General features: G+C 39.1%; 1 protein-coding gene across 6 annotated transcripts; it reads right to left on the reverse strand.

The window, feature by feature from the left end:
• Positions 1-5,652: 5,652 nt before the first annotated feature.
• Positions 5,653-21,849, reverse strand: LOC121865223 (protein dpy-30 homolog). Of its 6 annotated transcripts, none has more exons than XM_042364577.1 (4): positions 21,681-21,849; positions 17,533-17,594; positions 15,469-15,617; positions 5,653-6,192 (listed from the first exon to the last, which is right to left on the reverse strand). In XM_042364577.1, the coding sequence occupies exons 1-4, from the start codon at positions 21,721-21,723 to the stop codon at positions 6,171-6,173; spliced, it is 276 nt and encodes a 91-aa protein (XP_042220511.1). In that variant the 5' UTR covers positions 21,724-21,849; the 3' UTR covers positions 5,653-6,170. The 6 variants fall into 6 exon arrangements, with proteins under 6 accessions (XP_042220511.1, XP_042220509.1, XP_042220508.1 ...); XM_042364575.1 differs by lacking the exon at positions 5,653-6,192 and adding an exon at positions 12,414-14,200 and having other exon boundaries at positions 17,551-17,594; XM_042364574.1 differs by lacking the exon at positions 5,653-6,192 and adding an exon at positions 12,414-14,200.
• Positions 21,850-21,900: the final 51 nt, after the last annotated feature.

The raw sequence follows: 21,900 nt of genomic DNA on the forward strand, positions 1-21,900 counted from the left end.
TCATCACCACCTACGGCTCCTTCTCCAATGCCTGCAGAACAACAACATCAAAGTTCGTCTTGCCAAGTGCATCTTCGGAGCATCTTCTTTTGACTTCCCCGGTCACAGAGTCTCGCCGAACGGAATCCAACCTCTCCCACAAAAAGTAACTGCCATCAAGGAGTTCCCCAAACCTGAGGCAGCAAAGAAGCTCCGAGAATACCTGGGTTTAGTCAACTACTACCACCGCTTCATAGCCCAGGCTGCTAACATCCTCGTTCCTCTCCACGATCGTCTCAAGGGACTCCCCAAGACATCTCACAAGCATCACATATGGACTCAAGAGGCTTTTGCAGCATTTAACAATATCAAGCAGCATCCTTACCCTACTGGCGCACCCTGCTCCCAACGCCCGGACCACTCTCACAACAGACGCTTCCTTTACTGCCGTGGGCGCCGTCTTACAACAAGAGATCAACAAAACTCTCATGCCGGTTGCCTTCTTTTCACAGTGGCTTCAACCACCTCAACTCAAGTACAGCGCCTTCGATCGAGAGCTCCTGGCCATATATCTTGCTGTCAAGCAGTTCCGGTACTTCCTCGAGGCTCGTCAGTTCACCATCTTCGCTGATAACAAGCACCTCGTCCACGCCTTCGCTTCAGCCTCCGAGACGTTGTTGTTGTTGTTGTTGAGATTGTCGGACCGTAGTCCGACATAGGCCTTTGCCTGTAGGCAGCCCTTTTGGTGGTTCCGGCTGGAGCTCTTGGAGCAGCGAGACCGGAATTGGGATTTGGGGATGGAGGTTGTCCTACCTGCAGATATGAACGGATACTGCAGGTTTGCAAGTGTGAGCAGACCCTCAGTCACTAAGCACTTACCATCAACCCTCACTTTTGGACGTGGTTTCGGAGTGGCGTGCCCCCCGAACTGGGGTCCGCACTTGCTGGGGGAGGATACTTCCTAAGCTATCTGGGTGGTGGGTATCGTGTGATGACCCGGAGAAGGTGGTGAATGTGGTTTGTTTGGGCCTTTCGAGTTAGAGTGGCGGCTGGTGTTGAGTGTTCTTCTTGGAAGATTCGAATTCTGTTTCGGAGACTTCGAGTGACTTCGCAGTCGAAGAGATAGTGTTCCAGTGGGTTGGCCGCTGGCTCCTGACAGTAGGTGCATTCCCTGACGACATTTCCGATCGTTTGCCAGGTGCACTTATACCCTAGTCGTAGTCGATGAAGGCTAACTTGGGTTTATCTTGGTGTTTTCTTGTCCGCGAAAGGTGGTTCCCCTTTTGTAGCCACCAGGTACCATTTGGCAGATTAGGAACCAGCATTGAATGCGTCAAGGAAGCTCTTTTGGATGTGAAGCTTGGTAGTCTTTCTGAGGTGGTTCTTGATGTTGCACACTTGCTGGAACTTGAATGTGTACGCTTCTAAGACGTGTGGCTGCCTTGGCTGCTTCGTCTGCCATGTCATTTCCCCCAACCCCTACATGACTGGGAATCCAGTGTAAGATGACTGGACGATTTTGTCTTTGGAAGTCCTGTAGCTGTGCAAGGATCGAGGTTATGATGTGGACGTTGTCTCTTGGTTGACTGTGTTGCAGCGCCTGCATGGCAGTTTTCGAGTCCTTGTGAATTATGATGGATTTGTTGTGTTCTGTTGCAGCGTGTTGTAGGGCCTTTAAGATTGCTACCAACTCTGTTTGTAGGGTGGAACAGTCATTGGAAAGTCTCCATAGGAGGGTCTGACCTTGGGTGTAGAAGGCCGCTCCAGATCTTTGATGTTTTGGGTCCACCGAGCCGTCTGTGAAGTATGATGCTGCATCAGCCGGTGTCTTGGTGGCTATGGCTTCCTTAGTTATTCTTTTGAGGTCCTCTTTCTGGAGGTTGGCTCTGCTACCACCTAGTTCGGTGATTTTGAATGTGGCTGGTGGAGGGCTCCATGGTGGAGGAACTACATAATCCCTGTCTCGTATGTCTTGGATGTTCTTGACGAGTGTTTCTGCTTGCAGGGGCCCGATGACCTTGCTTGCCTCGTGCGACCAGGAGGCCCCTCGAGCTCTGTGGTCGAGGTGATTCGCATTTTGGCAGCTGTGGGCTTATCTGATCTACAGATTTATGCGAGGAATCAGGCTGTCACCTGCTTGACTCGTACTTCCAGGGGTGGTAGTTCAGTTTCCATTTGCAATTGCAAATTTTGGTCCACATGGGTGCTCCGAGCATGGCCCCGAGGGCATTATTTTGGATAACTTCTAACTATCTGATCTTCTCTCAGTCCAATGAGTGCTGGAGCACTGTAATCTACCAGCGATTGGATGGCGGCCGTGTAGTAGGCTTTGAGCACATGCATGTTCGCTCCTGCGGTTGTGCTGGTGAGCGACCTCATTATATTGTGTCTGCTCTTCGTCCTGTGCCTGAGATACTCGAGTTGTGGCTTGAAGGTGAGTTTCTGGTCGAACCAGATTCCAAGACACTGGTGGGTGTTGGTCCAGACTACTGGCGTGTTTTGTATGGAGAGCGTCATGTCTGTTGTGTCTGTGCAGATGGCCATCACTTTCGACTTGGCTGGATTTATCTTGAGTCCAAGTCTGTTGCAATCCTCTTCTATAAGTTGGAGTGCATGTTGCGTGTTGACTAGCGTGTTTGTTCTAGCATGAATTAACTGATCATTGATCAGTCAATGCTCTAGACATCTGAAGAGATATATCTAAGCACCACCGAGCTGCCTAGGGTAGTAGTCACCCATTTCTGCTCAGTGTGTGAAGTACAAGCCTAGTGAGAGCTGAAGCTAATTGTTGTTCAATTATTGTGGAATTATTGTGAGCGATATAAAGTGAAAAGACTAAGGAATTGTACACTGGTAGTGTGCTGATTGTATATATTCGAAGTGAGAAGTCTAGTGGTAAAGACATACCCTGTGAACAGTTTTGTGAAGATCTAGTGATTATTTAAGAAGAGTACTGTACAGTAAACAAGTGTGTTTTTGTGACCTGGTGGAAATCTACCTGCCTGTTGTTTGTCTGTACACTAACACCAGTTCGTCGGGAAATTACCGGAGACTGGCAGGACAGCCAGCGGTAATTCGACAACACTTGTGATGTACCTGCTGCTTTTGTATATACGACTTGGCCGCTGGTAATGCCTTATTTTTAAATGTATGCATTGCTCTCACAATATTTTTCACTTTTCCAGTTATGGTTGCAGAGGCAGAATGCTCCTTCAGTATTCTGGGAAGAGTAAAACATACAGTTTAAGTATTTTGCCACTGGAAGTTCGTTTGGGAAGAAAACTTAATTTTTATAGTATTATTGAGTTGTTTGTTAGTCGTAAAGTCCAAAGAATGTATTTTGAATGGTTGATAAACCATTACTTACGAATTTCAAGTCTTCTGCTGTGTCCATCTTTTGCTCATGTCACAATAACATGCACTGTTGGCACATTATTTGCTATATACTGTATTCTGTGTTTTTTTTTTAATCTCTGAATCTAAAACTATCATTTAAGTGTTGTGATTAGCAATTCACATTCGAAAATTTTTTGCATTTTATTTTTGTTTCAATAAAAGAAGAAATTGTAAGGACACTGTTGATGTTTTTTATTAATTTACCTTCACTCTGCTCCTTGTAAATGTGATACACTTTATTTTTTATTTTGGGTAGAGGGGGCCCGACAATGTGCCTAGTCCTGGGACCCTCGTTGGCTGGCTATGCCCTTGAACCCAGGGTGTAATAGGAGGGGTTTATGGCATTTAAATTTACTGTACTTTTATCTATAGCTGTGTAAGAGAGATTAGTTTAGCTGTCAACGAAACATTACCGAGTTCTTCACCCGCAACCCACCGCAGCCACAGCCAGCCCAAGTCAGTGATAGTGATAGTGATAGTAAGGATATGGACTTTGAGGGGTTTGACACAGAGGCCCTGCCGTCTGCCTCGGAACCAGCCCCCCATCCCTGTGTGCCCAGCCATCTCTTCTACTAACGAAAGTGTTAAAAAACCTATTATTATTGATATTTCTCTTATATATTAATTGTGTGTCCATACCATCATAAAATTAAGATGTTATTTTTACTACAACATACGTATTGTGTCGGAAAAAGGGTAGTCTAGGGGTTGGCCCAGTCTCTATTTCAATTAATTCCATATGTTGTTATTTCGCTTCAGCATTTTGCGTTATACACGGACCTCCATGGGTTTAATTGAACGCGTAAAACGAGACTATACGGTAATATTATTTTCTATACTTTTCTATTTTCTATTTTCTAATATTATTTCTAAATTTATGTTTTCTATTTTATTATCTTTTCTAAGTCTTTATCTACGTATTTCATTTCTATATTTATCTATGTCTTTATATTTTTCTATCTGGTTGTTTTCTATACTTTACTTTTCTTACTTATTGTTTACTTCTTTCAATGTCAGTATTTATTTCTCATATTTTCCTCTTACTTCTTTCTCTCAATTTCTTATCATGGTTTAGTTAATTCTATACAATGGATTAACCTGGGAAAACCATTTCATTCTTTAACATCACCTAGTAAAATAATTACTACGAGATATGTCCAAAAAGAAACCTTACTTTTTAAATAAAGCGCCAATGAGCTGGTGCAGCGTGCTCGTGATGGGAGCACTGTGTAGCGGTGACCTTGACCTTTAGTCTAACACTAGTTGCATCACGCCACGTCAATTAGTCATCGAACTTCACCCGCTAGAGTGAACGTGTGCTTGGTGCATTTGGCGATTTGTTGCAAGTTGAACAATGAAGGATCTTGAAGAGCAATGTGTTTGCGTGAAATTCTGTTTCAAATTGGGAAAAACTTTTAAGGAGACTTTTCAAATGTTGCAACAGGCTTATGTGGAGGATTGTTTGAGCCGTACACAATGTCACGTGTGGTACCAGCCTTTCAAAAGGGGAAGAACATCCACCGAAGACGATCCCAAATCTAGACGTCAGAGTTGCTCAAATGTGGAGGTGAAATTGATCGTCTTTTTTGATCGGAAGGGCGTCGTTCATCATGAGTTTGTTCCATGTGGTCAGACAGTCAATAAAGAGTTTTACTTGGAGGTCCTGAAGTGTTTGAGGGAGGCAGTGCGAAGGAAGAGGCCTAAGGTGTGGACAAACAAGACCTGGATGCTGCACAATGACAATGCACCTGCTCACGCGTCGCTCCTTATCTGTTACTTTTTGGTGAAGCACGAGACGACTATCGTCCCCCAGCCGCCCTACTCTCCGGATTTGGCCCCTGCGGACTTTTTTTTCCAAAAGTTGAAATCCACCCTGAGAGGTCGCCGATTTCAAACGATAGAAGGGATAGAAGAAAATTCGCTACGAGATCTGCACACCATCCCTCAAAACGCATTCCAAAACTGGAAAAAAACGTTGGGAGCGGTGTATCAACAGTGGAGGGGAATACTTTAAAGGAGACAAGTCTGATTAAGTTGTAAGTAAAGCAATAAATTAGTTTTTTAAAAAGTTCGGTTTGTTTTTGGACAGACCTCGTATACTTACACAGGTAGACTGCCACCACCCAGACTTTTATTAGAACATATCTGATATCATCAACTGTTAGGTAGCCTGGTAGACTCGAGCTTCTGGCACGTGAGTTACAGTAGTTATTTTCTTAGAACCAATTGTTAGAAGGGATAGTGGGGTGATACTTGTAGTTTACTTAATCAATATTTATTAGATTAAGAGTGAATAAGAAGTCAATTTAACACAACTCAGATAAGACTAGACCCTAAGGTCTTACTTTACAATTAACAAAACAGATCTTCAATTATTTGTTACAACATTAAACAACTGTTATATTATTTCTTTGACAAATAAGATGGTTATTTTACACACTTGTCAACTACACATATTAACCCATCACTCATAACCTCATGTTATTTTGGAATGAACAACATGGAACATTTACTAGAACTTAGTAATATCACCATTTGTGGTTACAATACTCAACGTGGGATAACTATGTTTCTGTTCATTATCCCTAATCATGTACAACAATATTTCTTTGTACATATAACTGGTGTTTGTTTACACCCAAGCTGCTGAGGCTCGATCACTAGACGCTAGTAGCGCCGGGTAGACTCGATGCTGTAGATCAGCACGATGTTGGTGTAATTGTGCCGAATTAAAGACATCCTCCAAGACAGCCAGCTGGTATACCGCTACCGGTCTTCCGGTCGCTGCCGGTTATTCAGCTAACACCCATTCTGTGCCTGAGAAATGCGAGGAGCAGCGTCAGAGATGTCTCACAAAAATAACTCGATCACAAACAATCGTTCGTCTGGCAATGGCAGACGATATTTACGTTACGTTAATTCTTTTACTGTGCACATGATAATTTCACTATATTAAAACATGACACTGATATTCACAAAATTCAACCGAGTTAAACTGACTTAACATGGCGGCGTGAGAAACATACCCACATACCTGAGAAATGCGAGGAGCAGCGTCAGAGATGTGACGCAGTTCCTCATACATGGGTTTATGTACGGCTAACTGGCAACTCAGGCCTGTGCCGAACATGCCAGAAGGGCTAGTCTCGTAAATGACAGAATTTCCATATAAATCAATTGCTGTACATTTGACTATGAAACTCAGTGTCATGGGTCAGGTGAATTTCATACATCTACAGTATTGTTACAATCAAATCATAGGTTAGGTTGAGCTTGCCAGGAAAAAGTGAACTGGACATCAAATACACACACTGTTAACGTCATTCTCACATCAGCGTAATGTCAGACAAGGACCCTCTATGAATCTATGGGTATACGTTGAGATCTTGAAGATAAGGAGGTTGACATGTTCTTTTCAGGAGATTAATGGCTTTTAAAACTAGATACAGTCATCCCTTGGTTATAGTGCACTTGGTTATCGGGATTTTTGTTATCACGCCTCCATCAATATCTGCACACCTGCTGTTATAGCGCATTTTTTAAGCCGAGAATTATTTTATCAAGCAGTTGCCTCCAGGTGTTTTTACCCATTTGCTTCACCAACATCTATTGAGGATAAAATCTTTCACCTACAAATTGACAATAACACATTTGCTGTAATCAGACATATCTAAGTTGCCTCAATTGCAACCCCAGTTGCAATTTCAAATTCTGAGTCATTACTAAGGAGTAAGGAAGTCTCGGGTGCACTCTAAGATTGAGAGAAAACGGAGGACTCAGGCGTCCTGAAGCGATAAGAAAACGGACTCCTCAGACGGGGGACTCAAATAAAGAAAGCATAGCTACATGTTTTGTGGACTACAGTATAGAGCGTACCCTTTTCATCACTTTGTAATAAACCTAGCCATGCCTGTGTGTGTGTTTCTGATACTTACCATAACATTATCTATATATTTAGTGGGTCTAAATGGTCATAAAATGAGAACATTGGGGTTGGGTGCCTGGAACCAGTTAGAATAAATCCCATAGGTTCTGTACTTTCGTTATCTCGTTTTTTGTTATCATGCACTCGGCGCGGTCCCAATTAGGCGTGCTAACCAAGGGATGACTGTAACTGACAATCATTAAACCACAAACATCAGATTCTCTGAGGTTTGGGCATCACAAAGATCTAACTTCAGTAGCAATTGGAAACTCAGGCATCCACCAAGGGCAATATTCGTACTTCGACATTCTTACTGGCAGACTCAACACTCACTTATTTGACTAGTTTTACTAACAATAAATACAGTTGAAGCTTTCAACATCACTCACAAGAGATCTTGAATGTTTCATCTGTAATCAGACATATCTGACACAATATAATATCACTGGGTTCTTACTCAATTTCAAATCTACGAACATGGTATGAGCTCTGAAGAAATAACATAGTCTCGGAGATACATGAAATTGAGAGAAAACTGAGGGCTCAGACGTCCTGAAGCGATAAGAAAACAGACGCCTCAGATGGGGGACTCAATAAAGAAAGCATAGCTACCTGTTTTATGGGCTATTGAGGGTAATATGAATAATTTAATTTTATGTTAACTAACATGTATGACTGGTCATTACATTGCTTTCCCCTCCTCAAAGATTTATATTATGCAGTATAGGCAATTAAACATTTACAGTAATTACATGATCTTCCAAAACAAAATATACTGAAATACTTGGTTATTTGTCAGAATACATACTGTACAACATACATATGTTACAGAATTTTCACATACATAAAAAAAAAAATTGCACATCAAATGAATTTTGTACTGACCACGGTCATACGTGTTTGTTAACGTAAAATCAAACGATTGATATTACGCTCACTAGCCCACAAAACAGGTAGCTATGCCCTTGAACCCAGGGGATGCCTGAGGAAGAAGTAATCCACATCAATATAGAGTATACTCATACCAGTAGTTAATACACTTCTGATAAATGAAAGAATTGATGTTGACTTCAAGTTTTCTTCCAATTTCGTCAGTAGGAAACACGAAGACAAAAAAATATACTCATAGATAGCACATTTTCTGATATCCCCACCCCCCCTTCCATGAAAAAGAAAGGCTTGTACATATCAAATTGTTTTATTATCACTTTGAGCAGGTACAATGCTTGTGAGGGCAGTCTGTGTACAGTACTGTATACCCATAAGATGAGGGCTATTAAGTCAACAAAGTAAAAAAATGATATAGTTCTGTTAGGATTTTCTGAAACTGTAATGATGAGTCACTATAAAAATAAATATGACTGAACTGTGAATACCATCACACTATTACAAATCCTTTAAATTCATCAATGACATTTATCATTTGTAGCAAAGGAGTCTTCTGCAGTGGATAGCGTAACTCATACTGTACAGGAAACCAGATTTAAATTTCACCTTCTCACAAAATTTTACAATTATGCATATGCCAAACATTTTAGACTACAAAACAGAGGAGTGAAGGTAATACAGTACAGGGCTATTAAAAAAGAAGTACAGTAAACACTTTTAAACAGTCATAAAAGGTAACCCTTGTTTGTATTGGAGAGGAATGTGTATTAACTGCTGTAATAGAGAAAGCTGCCATCTTTTTATTAAAGACACCGTAAACAAAAATTTTATAGAGAAACCTGTCAAATTTTTTTATAGAGAAAACTGTCAAATTTTTTTTTTAGAGAAACCTTCAAGTTTTTTATTAGAGAAACCCTAAGTTTTTATATTATAGGGAACCCAATTTTTTTATGATAGGGAACCCTGAGTTTTTTATTATAGGGAACCCTGAGTTTTTTATTATAGGGAACCCTAAGTTTTTTATTATAGGGATCCCTAAGTTTTTTATTATAGGGACCCCTGAGTTTTTTATTATAGGGAACCCTAAGTTTTTTATTATAGGGATCCCTAAGTTCTTTATTATAGGGACCCCTGAGGTTTTTATTAAAGGGAACCCAAATTTTTTTATTATAGGGAACCCTAAGTGTTTTATTATAAAGAAACCCTTAAGTTTTTTATTATAGGGAAACCCTCAGTATTTTATTACAGTAGGGTCGGGATATATTGCGACTTTATATAACAATTTTTTTATATCATGGCTACCAAAATTAACAAAATTTTTCAATATAGTATAGCGATAAGTTTTTTTATTTCGCGAGGGAAATCGGGCAGGAAATATTTCAAATGTACCGCCATGGTAAACAAATGCGTTATTTGCTCACCAGAAGCGCCACCATGGCTGCTCACTCATACATTCACGCTCAGCCGCTCAGTCTTTCTGAGTGAGTGACGAGTAAGCAGCCGACTCTGCTGCAGATTACGACTTCTAAGGTGAGTGTAATTGGGTTGCTAGTGACGTGAAAAGTGAAGTGAGGATAATGGAAAGCTTAATGGAAAAGATTTAATACTGTAACTAATATTTTTGGTGTTCGTTTATGTAGAAGTGAGGGTGGCAGTGTGGAGTCTACTGCCGGGTCTGGTGTTCCCAAGATGGTGTGTCAGCTGCCGAGTCTGTTGTTCCTTGATACTGATATTGAGATAGCCTGTTGTTCCCGAGTCTTAGTGTTCATTGGAGCTTAAGTTAGTAAGAAAATTAACCCGTTAAGTCAAGTTTAGTCACTTTTTTGGGCCTCCAGAACCTAACCCTATTTTCCACATTGATTACATTTAATTATATAACGTTATTTAGTATATAGCGAACATCGTTGGACCCTATCTCGCTATATATCCCAACCCTACACTATAGGGAAACCCTTAAGTTTTTTATTATCTTGATTCCCTTAATTTTTTTTATGACAGTTAGATCTATAGTCCATCAATATTTCCTCACTGACTCTTGGGCAGCCAGCCAGGGCTCTTTTCGTTAAGAGATGCACCCTTGTTTTCAAATTGCCAAAACCAAGCACTTATTGATTCCCGTTGTAGTGGTTCTCTCCCATACTTCCTACGAACGTAAGTTGAACTCTCGTCACTGAATTTTTCTTTGCATATTGGATAAGAGTGCTTTCTCTCAAGGAGACGTCATTTTAACTTTGATAGAGCCTCTGGTGTTAAAATTGATAAGTACCTTCTGGTGTCAATTAAAAATCAGAATTTGGAGTTTTTTCTCTATTATTTAGTATGTATTCCATTCCCAATACACAAACAAGGGTTGCTCTTAATAACTGTTATTAAGTGTTTACTAATTTTAAATAACCTTGTAGTGATATCTAGGTTAGTCGTAACAATTGGTGCAGTGCACTTCTGGGAATGAGAGATTTCAGGGTAGCGAGATGATTCTCTCAAAGATGGAAAAAAATCTCGTCTCCGGAATTTTCCAGGAAACGGAAAAATTTTCCCGGGAGTTCCAGAAATTCTGCATTACATCATCTCTCAGGCCTGGAAAAATATCCCCCATCCCTGGAATTTTCCGGCTACCAGAAAATTTTTCTCGGAACTTATGGAAAATGTGCCTGATTTTCTCTCTCAAACTCGGACAAAACTCCCCCATCCCTGGAATTTTCCAGAAGATGTGCCCCTAGAAAAATCGTTCCCAAAGCCGGAATTTTCCAGAAAATTACGGTTTTAGGAATGATTTACCGAGAAAATAAAAATTTCGGCTATAGGAGAGTTCCAGGTTTGAGGGACACCGGATAACGGAGATATTACTATATAGAAACCTAACAATTACGGTAGAACGTCGATTTAAAGCGAATCAATTTAAAATTATTGATTTAAAGCGACATCCACAATTAAGGACACCTTATCAATTTAAAGCGAATCTTTCCTAATTTGTGCGGATTACCCCGGGGATTAAGTTACAATTTCAAATTTGAAGCTCAAAATTTCCAAAATGGGTCTTAAGCACCCCAAACGCTCCACCCCCGCCATCCCACTTCTCTGTCTTCAGTTGCTGCATGGGTATTGTCGGAGTAACAGCTGCCTCTCGTGTGTCAATTTAGTGAGCTTAAACCTCTCTCATACTCATTCATAATGCCCAAACACAAGCCAACTCTGTATTGTACATGTACGCAAATGTACTAAATAATTACTACATTTTTTATGTCTAGTGCAAACTATAGCATGTTTATATTCAAATTAATTACTATCTTACAAAAATCCCAGCTATGTAAGTAATATTCTCCAAGGTCAGTTCAGTGACATTTTATAAACAAAAAAACTTAAACTCCCTTAATGTAACTGATAACTACTCACTGGGTAATCTCCCCGCCGGCTGGTCAATCCCTCACCTCACCCCCCCCCTCCTCCCCCCCTGCCTGGCTGTCAACACATCACCTCCCCCATCCCAGGGGTGAAGGTAGTTTTAGGTTTAAAATTTTTCTCTTATAAAATGTCACAGACTAAAGTTAGGAGACTATATAATTTGCATTGCTGGAATCCTTGCAAGATAGCGAATAATTTGAATGTAGACATTACACACCTCAAATGAGGGATAAGGGATTGTGGACCTGTATTACATTACAGTAGTGATTTATGGGTTCTAGTGTATCTGGGTACTCTCTTAGTCGGGGCAAGGGGAGGGCCAGCATAAAGTAATAAAAAACTAAGTTGACAGGAAAGTGAAAGTGCTTGGCGAGTCAGACGAGAGGCTGGTGATGCGCGGCGCCAGTAAGACCACCCTCTCACATCAGCCGATTGCTAGTAAACAGACCTTTTCGCATCCCGTAATTTTAGCCGTGTTGATTTATGAGTGTTTGTTTTAGCATAATACTACAAAAAATAATGTTTTGTTTATTCTAGGAGATGGGCTGAGGTGCATCTGGGTAGGCTCTCAGTCTTTTTAGAATTTTGTGTTTCTTTAAAGTACCAAACTAAATTATTCCATTGAAACAACACTTTAATTTAGTGCGAATTCGGTTTAAAGCGACCTCTCTCGGAGCATATCTCATTTTATATCGACGTTCTACTGTATATGGCCCCATTAAAATTAATATAAATTAAAACCTTAGAAAGATGAGTGGTGGAACAAAGGCCAGGAATATACAACAAATGATTCAGTAAAGAGCATATAATACACAACAGATGATTCAGTAAAGAGCATATAATACACAACAGATGATTCAGTAAAGAGGTCTTCTTTAAATTCACATCTTCTCCAAGTGCTATATATATCGCTGACAAAAATAACAGCTTGATTAAATTAAAAAATTTTTAGGCTGGTTTAAAGTTAATCAATGTGTATACAATGTGGTACTAAACTAGTGCAAATTTTAAAGTCAATACCACACCTTCAATTAAAACTTGTGCAATTTAATTAAAACTAAATTTAAATTAATATAAATGAGGAATTCATATTAACAGCCTTTCCCTTAGCAACTCCTGTAAAGTGCTCAATGAGTCAGTGAGGTCGGGATGTAGGTTACCCAAAACGTTAGTGGCAGTGATTTAACTTATACAATTTGTTTAAGCTCCCCCAATGAAATCATCTCCCTCAATCCCCTTCACTTTGGGACATGACTTTTAATATTTTATTTGGGTAATGCCAGATTATTTTATTCACCAAAGAGAGACAAGAGATTTTAAAAGGATGATTTCAAGGCCCTAGTCACCATATCTTAAGTCAGTCTAAAATCTCAAAACACCCTTAACAACGATAATATCTTACAAAGCTATTCATGAACTACAATGGGATCTGGGTCACAGGACAGCATATGTACCCCACAACAACATTATCTAGCACTACATTCAAGTCAAAAAACAAAAGCTTATCCTTACCTGGGAACATTTCCCCGAGTCAAAATCACAACAAACATGTACCGAGACAAAATTGGACTTTGGTCTAATACATAACACATAATCATGTATTTTACCCCAAACTTGGCATTTGTTTGGATCAAAGGAATGCAAATGAACACAAAAAATCATGAACATGACAACACAATGACAATCCCGAGGTTGGAGTGTTGACAGACCTATAAGCAGACTTGGTCCACACAATCATATTGTGTTTTTAGCCATTTCAACTTTTTCCCCAAAATGTTCACAAGGACTCATAATTAATGGGACTGCAATTCACTTACCAAAACATAAGTCACATTCCAAAAGAAAATAAGCTATAGGAACTCATTAAGACCTAATGGGAAATGTCTCCCAAGTGAACACCTCATGGGTGCTACTTAGGTACAGGGCCTTGAAGCAAGTTTATGTTGCACCACTGAAAGAGTTAATAAACTAAGGGAAACACACCTAACTCTAGTTCAGTAGGCCATCCTGTAACAGACGAAGATGCAGTGCATACATTCCAGTGCAATTATATATACTGTACCGGTAAACTTAATGATGACTGTTGCCCCAAAGTCTTACTTTTATGGGATACTGATGCAACTGGAAGTTAAAGACTAATTGTATAGTTAAGTCTAACCAATAATGTGAGTGGTACCCTGGGTCTCGATTCTGTTGATTTACGGTAGTGAATGCTTTACAAAAGTCAACAAGTGAAGGAAATTTAGGTTATACAGTAAAGGGATCAAAGAAATACCACAACAGGTCTCATGTATTAATTTAACCTATGTCTTTTTAACTTTATATAGGACTTATTTGGTAATTCCCACTACAAAGAGACAGCTTATTAGGATACTGATGGTAACACTTAAGAGAGTTTGATTGAGTAAAGGCAGCATGCTATTACAAGGGGTAATGTTCTTTAGGTAGATGATTTGAACTTGAGATGTCTGCGAGAAAAATCTATATACCCAAGTGAGGTACTGCAGGTCTTTTAACATCCTTCCTTACACCTGTTATGTGTTGCCATTAGTGAATTGTGGCTTATTCTTAAGAAGGTAATTTGCCAGCCACTCTATTGGATCCCCCGGTCTGAAACACAAGAGATGACCTGTAAAAGCTGTTTATCACTTGCTCTTCATTAAGGGATTCAACTTAATGAATATATTGTAATTTTTTACTTTGAATAGTTTAGTGAAACTGCATTAAAATTATGCACAAGAAATTACTCATTATGCCGACACACAGATGGCAAAAATAAATACTGTATGCAGGGGAGGATCCTGTGGGGGATTCTGGGATCCAGACCCCCCCCCCCTTTTCATCAGAAAATTCTAATACTTTTTTTTTTAATGCAGTATTCTACTCTGGCATTTGTGTATAGTAAAAAGTAATTATTACTGCCCTCAGAATATCTCCTAATATCAAGTGCACATGGCTTCAAAATGCCCATGATATAGGTAAAAAAAAAAAAAATCGGGGGAAGGAGGTGGTGGCCTTACAGCATCGCCAAAACACCCCAGCTGGGTGGGCTTGCTGTGATCGCCATGTTCCCCTGCCCACAACTTCTTCGACAACCCCCTCTCCCCCTTTTGATATTTCTGGATCCACACCCTGTTATGGTGTTGTATTCATGAATTTTTGCAGGTAGTAGGCAGCTACCAAACAGGGAGGTACTACTGCCTGGGAAGATATTGGAAGCATAATGTGTTGTCTAACGGTAGACCCTGTTGCTATATGGCATCACGAATATTGTGACCAAGTCCCAGGCTGCTGATCTGACTTTCTGCCTCATTTACACACAATTGCAGGATCTAGATTGTTTCTCTTACTTGGTAACATAACATACATACTACAGCGCTTCTCACTATTTAATTTATTTTTTTAATTTTTGTATTTCTTTGTATTTCTTTATTATTATTATTACAGTGTTGTTATTATTATTATTGCTATCATTATTATTATTATTTTTTATTATAAATTTTATTTACTATGAATTACTGTATTATTATTACATTTTCGCCCCTCAGGCCCTGATGTGTGTCAGTGACCTGTGCCCAGGTGGGCTAATCCTGAAAAAAAAAAAAAAAAAAAGAACAAAAATAAAGGAGAAAAAAAGAAAAAGATATGGGGTCCAGTTTGTATGCAGTACTGTAATACTGTTCTAACAACAGCCCCGAATTCACTCTGAACCTCTGCAATACCAACTGTGCTAATCCTGTCTTGGTGTTTCACAATATTAATTGTAACTATTACATAATTAATTACACAAACCTATCTATCTGACTTCATTCACAGCCACATTAAATCAACACAACACTTTAATAACATACAAATCTAACATACTAAGCAACACTAACCTTTCCTTGTTGAGCTGTGTGACGGCTTGTAAGAGGATGGGCACCACAGTCTGGTCAAGGTATTGGCGTGTAGGTAATGATGACACATCAACCCTTGGTCTCTTAGCTGAGGTCTCTCCATTACTCTCACCACCTCCACCGCTCACCTTCTGTTGGGATGTCAACCATGTCCTTCTTAATTAATCACATGAGTCTGTTGTCATTTGCATTCATCAAAATATTACTCGCCAAATATTTTCTCAAAGGTGATGATTAAGATGGTCATCTCATCACCCGGTGCTTTATGAGTACTGTACCTAGGAGGAGGAAGGGTGATGTGAGGTAGTGATGGTGTGAGGGGCAGGAGGGGGTGGTGTGAGGTGGTGATGGTGCAGGGGGCAGGAGGAGGGTGGTGTGAAGTAGTGGTGGTGTGGGGGGCAGGGGGGCAGTGTGAGGTAGTGAAAGTGTGGGGGAGCAGGAGGGGGGTGGTGAGGTAGAGATGGTGTGGGGGAGTGGGAGGGGGGTGGTGTGAGGTAGTGATGATGTGGCTGTTGCAAATCTGACCGATTCACGCTTTCGGAGGACACATTTAATATACCGTATATTCATTTTTACCCACAATAAGGCATACTAAGACAAATTACGTATAGTAAATCTACAGTATGCAAAACTATCATTTTAAAAGATCAGAATCACACTGAACTATGACACGGCTCCTGAAGGTTGGTGGATGAGTGTGACAGATTGGGAGCTTGGCTGCTCAGCCGTCAGCAGAGGCGGGAAATATGAAGTTGCTCGCAGTCATATTTCTTGCCTCTGCTGATGGCCATGTAATATTTCAATGTGATTCTGATCTTTTAAAATGTCAGTTTTTCCATACCCGGTAATGTAGTATTACTGATACGTAATTTGTCTTAGCATGCCTTATTGTGGGTAAAAATAACTACTGTATATACTAAATGCGTCCTCTGAAAGCGTCAATTTGCTACCAGAGTTTAACAGTTAATTCATGTATAAGATTTCTGATAAACTTCCTAGGTGCTCATGTTTGAAATAATGAATGTATGTATGTGAATATAATTTTGCTGAATATCTTTCTCTTCAGAAAAGGTCATCCCAACGATTATGAAACAAACTCATTTAGAAATACATCATTACTTCAGGACGAAATCGGATAGATTTGCAATAGCCAATCAGCTATCTATAACTCTTGAGGAGGGGGCGGGACATCTCTTCTCAGCTGGGAAGAAATGCACACTAAGACCCAGGACAAAAATGGGCAAGAGGACCATCTAGTTATCCTGAGAAAAACACCCCCTTCAGTGTCTAAATTTCTCTCAAGATGAATGGCTCCACAGGACAGATGCTTCACCACTTTGTACAGTGATGTTATCTGCTTGTTTTAATGGTCATATGTTTTCCCTAATTTCCCCTAACTTGGTTTTTTGGGCTTATAATTACAGTAGGAGGAATCTTGAACATAATCTTCACCAGTTCCCATGATTTTTACTCCCAAGACTTAAAATTTATCTGTTTTAAATTGTCGCTATAGCTTGGATGTTGTCTTTGGGTATTAAAAACTCCTGCCACAGTTTTTATTTTGTCTATCCTTATGAAAACCATAGTATGGCTAGGAATTTGAAGTACTACTGTACTTCAATGGGTAAGGAGTTGTTTTGCAGTATCTACAGTGATCCAGTGTAGCCTGTCCACGAAACACCTTAAGTCACCAGATCATGGCAGGGACTAGCAAAGGGTATTCTAATGAAGGTATTACACAAGTCATTTCTTGATGACCAATTGATTATAAACAGCTTACTATCACTTCTGCAAACTAAACACCAACAAATGAAGCAACTAATATGATAACAAATTCTGAGAAGCTTTTAGCAATCAAACGATTATCTTTCTATCTTGCTCTATAATGAAATGATCAGAGTACCCTATAGTTATTTCATGAGCATACACAATAAATATGCATGTAAATACTCGTAATGTTTTACAAAAAAATGACAGATGTAGATTAAATTCATGTCATAATGTTAATTTTACCAATTACAATAAGCTTAAACCAACAACAATTACCTCCACGGCATCACTTACAACATCTGAAGATTCTGCTTCCGAATCCATTGTCCACTGCCTTCCTGTAATACATAAAAATCTTTAACTCTAATTCTAAAAGAAAAACTATTACACTGCCAGCAATAGGAATAGAAAAACCCTATAGTAAGTAGATTTGTAATTTCTCTCTATACAGTACACTACAGTACAGTACATTGTATTCAGAGGTACTGTAACATTCCCTAGCAGTAACTCGCATTGTGGCTGTCTCATAAACACAAATGGAGAGCAGGAGCTCTATTCTCTAAATCTGATCCCCTAGAAAATATATATTATGTTCATAAACTTTTATAGAATCTTCTCATTACCCATAAGAGTGACTGTAGTTCTACTTATTTAAAAAAATACCCATGAGCATTTTATAACCAATGAACATCCTTTGACTCCATGTTATTCAGCCAGCCAGACGAAGCCCCAAAGCTACAACATAACTGAAAGATCAGCAACTTTCCCTTTAAGACCAATGCCTAAAATGAAGTTTACAGGCACAAGTTATGAACTAAAGCAGAGAACTAGTGGAGTGACTGCCACATAAGCAATGCCCATTTCCCCAGGTGCTTGTTCAGCTACAATATCCACCCACAATAACAATCTTTGCTTTTATCCTCTGGGTGAGGACACCCATCCTGCTCTACCTGATCCCATTTTCAACTACATTAGTGCACCTGTAGGCCCTTGCACCTCCTGAGCACCAATTTTTCAATAATTCAAAATAAAAAACATTATACTTTGAAAGTAAAGTACCATGAATACAGTTATCATTATTTATAAGGAGAACAATGAATGACAATAAGGTGTATCAAGACACAGCTCACCTTGTATATTTAGTCATGTGCTATAGTTTACTCGGTACCAATAAGTTTAACAGACACTGTACTGTATTGTCTATTCTCCTTGATGTCTGGAGTGTTGACGGGCCGTCATCTAGGCAGGCTGTGTCGGGACTCCCTCGGTAGGGGAATATGCTAGTAAGTACAGTACTTGTTGTTGGGTCTGGGGAAGGTATTCATCAGACTTTTGGTGGGAAGCTGTCCTACACAATACTAACCTTACATGAGCATTAAATTAAACAATATTGAGATTTGCTAAGCCTAATACAGTATTAATTTCATGGCAAATATAATAATTATAATCCCTATATCCCCTAAATCCCGTATTACATAATAATATTCTTAAACCATATATTAATGTTTACTATCAAAACAATAAATCAGATAAAGTTTTGACAAGCGCACTTACCCGTGATTACAAAATATACAATGCGTAAAAAATCAATAGGTAGAATGCTGCTCGTCAAATTTGTTATCAAAAGTTTGACAGCGCTGCCATTACCATTAGGTTCACTACATTAATATACTCTTTATTTTCTATTATATTTTGCTTCTATCACACCAATATATAACTGAAAATCAATGTTTGCATTAGCACACATCACCCAACTCATTAATAATCTGGATTTTCCCCCACTTCTACAGCAGCGTAAAGCTCTTGTAAGGAACTTTCCAAAATACTGTATGACTGAAACAAAGAGTGGAAGCAGCTCACTTAGTGTATGGGAACACAGTCCGTGGACAATATTAAATCAAACAGAGAGTTATGGCTATCAGTCGTGTTTGTCACCTGTCTTCACAGACTCGTTCTGCTATGTCTGCGGATATTACATCGGTCCCAGTCAGATTAAACACAGCACTGCACATGGCATTAAGTTTTTCATTGTATATCATGCTTATTTCGGTATGCCTATGGGTGACCAAGACAAACCCTGGGCACCTCATTTCTGCTGTGGAAGCTGTCGATCGACATTAGAAGGGTGGTTACGTGGTAACCAGAAGTGTAAGCCATTTGCAATACCTCGAATTTGGAAAGAACAAGCCAAAGCCAATCACCATGATAATTGTTACTTTCGCACGGTCAACATATCTTAAGTACAAGAAGTGTAAAGATCAAAGAACTGTTGTGTATCCGAGCATACCATCATCTATTGCTCCCATGTCCCACTGTGAAGATTTACCAATTCCCAGTCCACCTTCCTTAGAGGAGATTTCAAATGCTGACTTCTCATCTTCTGAAGAGGGCGAGGATGTTGACTTTAATGTAGCAGACTCAAGCATATCCCCACATTTTCCTAATCAGCACGAACTGGATGACTTAATCAGGGATTTAGGTCTTACCAAGGAAAACGCTGAGGTTTTGACATCTCGTCTAAAGGAGTGGAATTTACTAGATCCTAGTTGCAAGATTAGTATGTACAGGAAAAGGCATCTAAGATTTACAACCTTTCTTCAAAGTTTTGGAACTCAATTTGCTGTGTTACTGCTCTGATGTCAATGGCCTTTTTGGGCAAATAGGCACTGAGTACAACCCTTCTGATTGGCATCTGTTTATTGACAGCTCAACAAATAGTCTTAAGGCCGTGTTGCTTCACAATGAGAATGCACTTCCATCAATTCCAGTAGGTCATTCAGTTCATTCAATTCTAAAAGGGTTTTTAGAATTGTCTAAACATTACGAAAACATATTAATAACAGCGGGAGAAATGCCGGTGCAAGATCGAAAATTCACCATATTAGATATCAAAATAAATACTTTCTATTTAATATGGCAGGGGGTCCTTCCCCCAAACTAGGAAGTTAGATTAGGTAGGTTTCTTAGGTTGGTTAGGTCAGGGTTTATTAGGTTCTAGTAAATGTCGCCTCCTGTAAAATACTTACTATAATGATAAGAAAAAACTGTAAAAATGAACGAAATCAAACAACTCCTTCTGGTGGTATAGAGCTGTTCATCCAGACATTACCAAAAATTACGATTGTAAACAGATGTACTTTTGACCAAACTGACAGATAAGTTTTTTAATTAGTCACAGCATTGAAGGCATGTAGGTAGTAAAGTCACGTCGGCCAGTTGACCAAACTCGTCCTTGTAGACCATAGATGACTTTTTGGAGTTTATCCTTTTACAAAATTATCAATTTAGAGAACAAAAGACCCAAATGTTTCACACACTCTCACAGTAACTGGTTTTGCATTTATAAATATCCTACGAGAATAACAAATAATATAAAGACTTGTAAGACGAAATATTATCAATATAAATAAAATATTTAAAGTAAATAACCTGTAGCACAGTTTGTTTGGGTGGGTTGGCCTCCTCCTCAGCTCACACGCTAATGACTACACTACACTGCTGAGGGCCTCTGCTGAACGATCTTTTACTACAAAATATATATCTCATAATACAGAAATATTTTAGTGAACCTCAAATTAATTAATATAAAAGTTTTTATTGTAAACACTGATATTCTTCCCGAGATTGATATTTAGTTATTTGCCGGTAATATTAAGATATATGAGTGTTTGATTGGTAGTTAAGGTCTCACTTGAATTCTTATCTACGACCAAAATCTAATTCTAGTTTATGTTGATGAAGGAACAGTACTTGAATAAGAAGATATTTATTTTATGTAATTAAATGATACTCCAACTGGTGAAACGTTCATATAAACCATAAACTACACTGATGACGTCAGGGAACAAGGAAATGGATTTGTTTACTAGTGTCATTACGAACGCCCATTGGTCAATTTGGGTTGGAAGTGATTCAAGTGAACAGCTTCCAGATTTGTCACTGAATAAATCCGATGGAATGACTATGAAACTGCATTTCTCACCATTACAAAAACACTGCTAGATATCTGGTATTAACTTTAATCCTAAGCCATAGTTGGAGATGGATACATCCCATTTCGTCACCAATCCATTTCGTCACCAAACTCCTTTTCCTTGCTAATATCAAATCCGTTTCGTCACCACTAACAGTCGCTGGTATTAGTGGCAAATTGTAAGTTATTAATTTACACGAATAGAAATGACATGTATACAGACGACTCGAGATGTATTATTCTTATACATTAATATTAATTATTTAATAAAGAAAACGATTAAAATATTGGTAAATAAACAAAAATACAGAAGAAACGAAGATGATTTGCACCAACGAATAAAACTCCGAGCATGAGGTGGTAGGGATGAGGTCCACCCTTGATCGTTATGAGGGACGGACCATCTAGATATCTGAACGACCTTCTTATAATGGACGCTTATACACCTTACCTGACCACCTAACAAGGGGAGCCTCCGGTGGTCCAAGGGCCATATGCTAGGAAATAACCCAGATTAGCGTGGTCAGCCTTCACAATAATATAAATAGCCGCTACAGTGTTTCTTACCATACTCTTGAGTCAGGGATAGGTACTCTGATTTTATTCATTTTATAATTCAATAACTTCATTATTATAAATTTGTGATGGAAGTGTATGAAAGAAATTGATAA

This window comes from Homarus americanus, unplaced genomic scaffold, assembly GCF_018991925.1.
Source record: "Homarus americanus isolate GMGI-L3 unplaced genomic scaffold, GMGI_Hamer_2.0 scaffold18547, whole genome shotgun sequence".
NCBI classification, from domain to species: domain Eukaryota; kingdom Metazoa; phylum Arthropoda; class Malacostraca; order Decapoda; family Nephropidae; genus Homarus; species Homarus americanus.

Excerpts from the sequence above, each read along its gene's own strand:
- LOC121865223 (XM_042364574.1), bottom strand. The coding sequence starts at position 21,723 with ATGGCCCTTGGACCACCGGAGGCTCCCCTTGTTAGGTGGTCAG. Across the intron at positions 15,618-17,532 it reads TTGTAAGTGATGCCGTGGAG|AAGGTGAGCGGTGGAGGTGG; the intron begins GTAATTGTTGTT and ends ACATCCCAACAG. Across the intron at positions 14,201-15,468 it reads ACACAGCTCAACAAGGAAAG|ACCGGGGGATCCAATAGAGT; the intron begins GTTAGTGTTGCT and ends CTTGTGTTTCAG.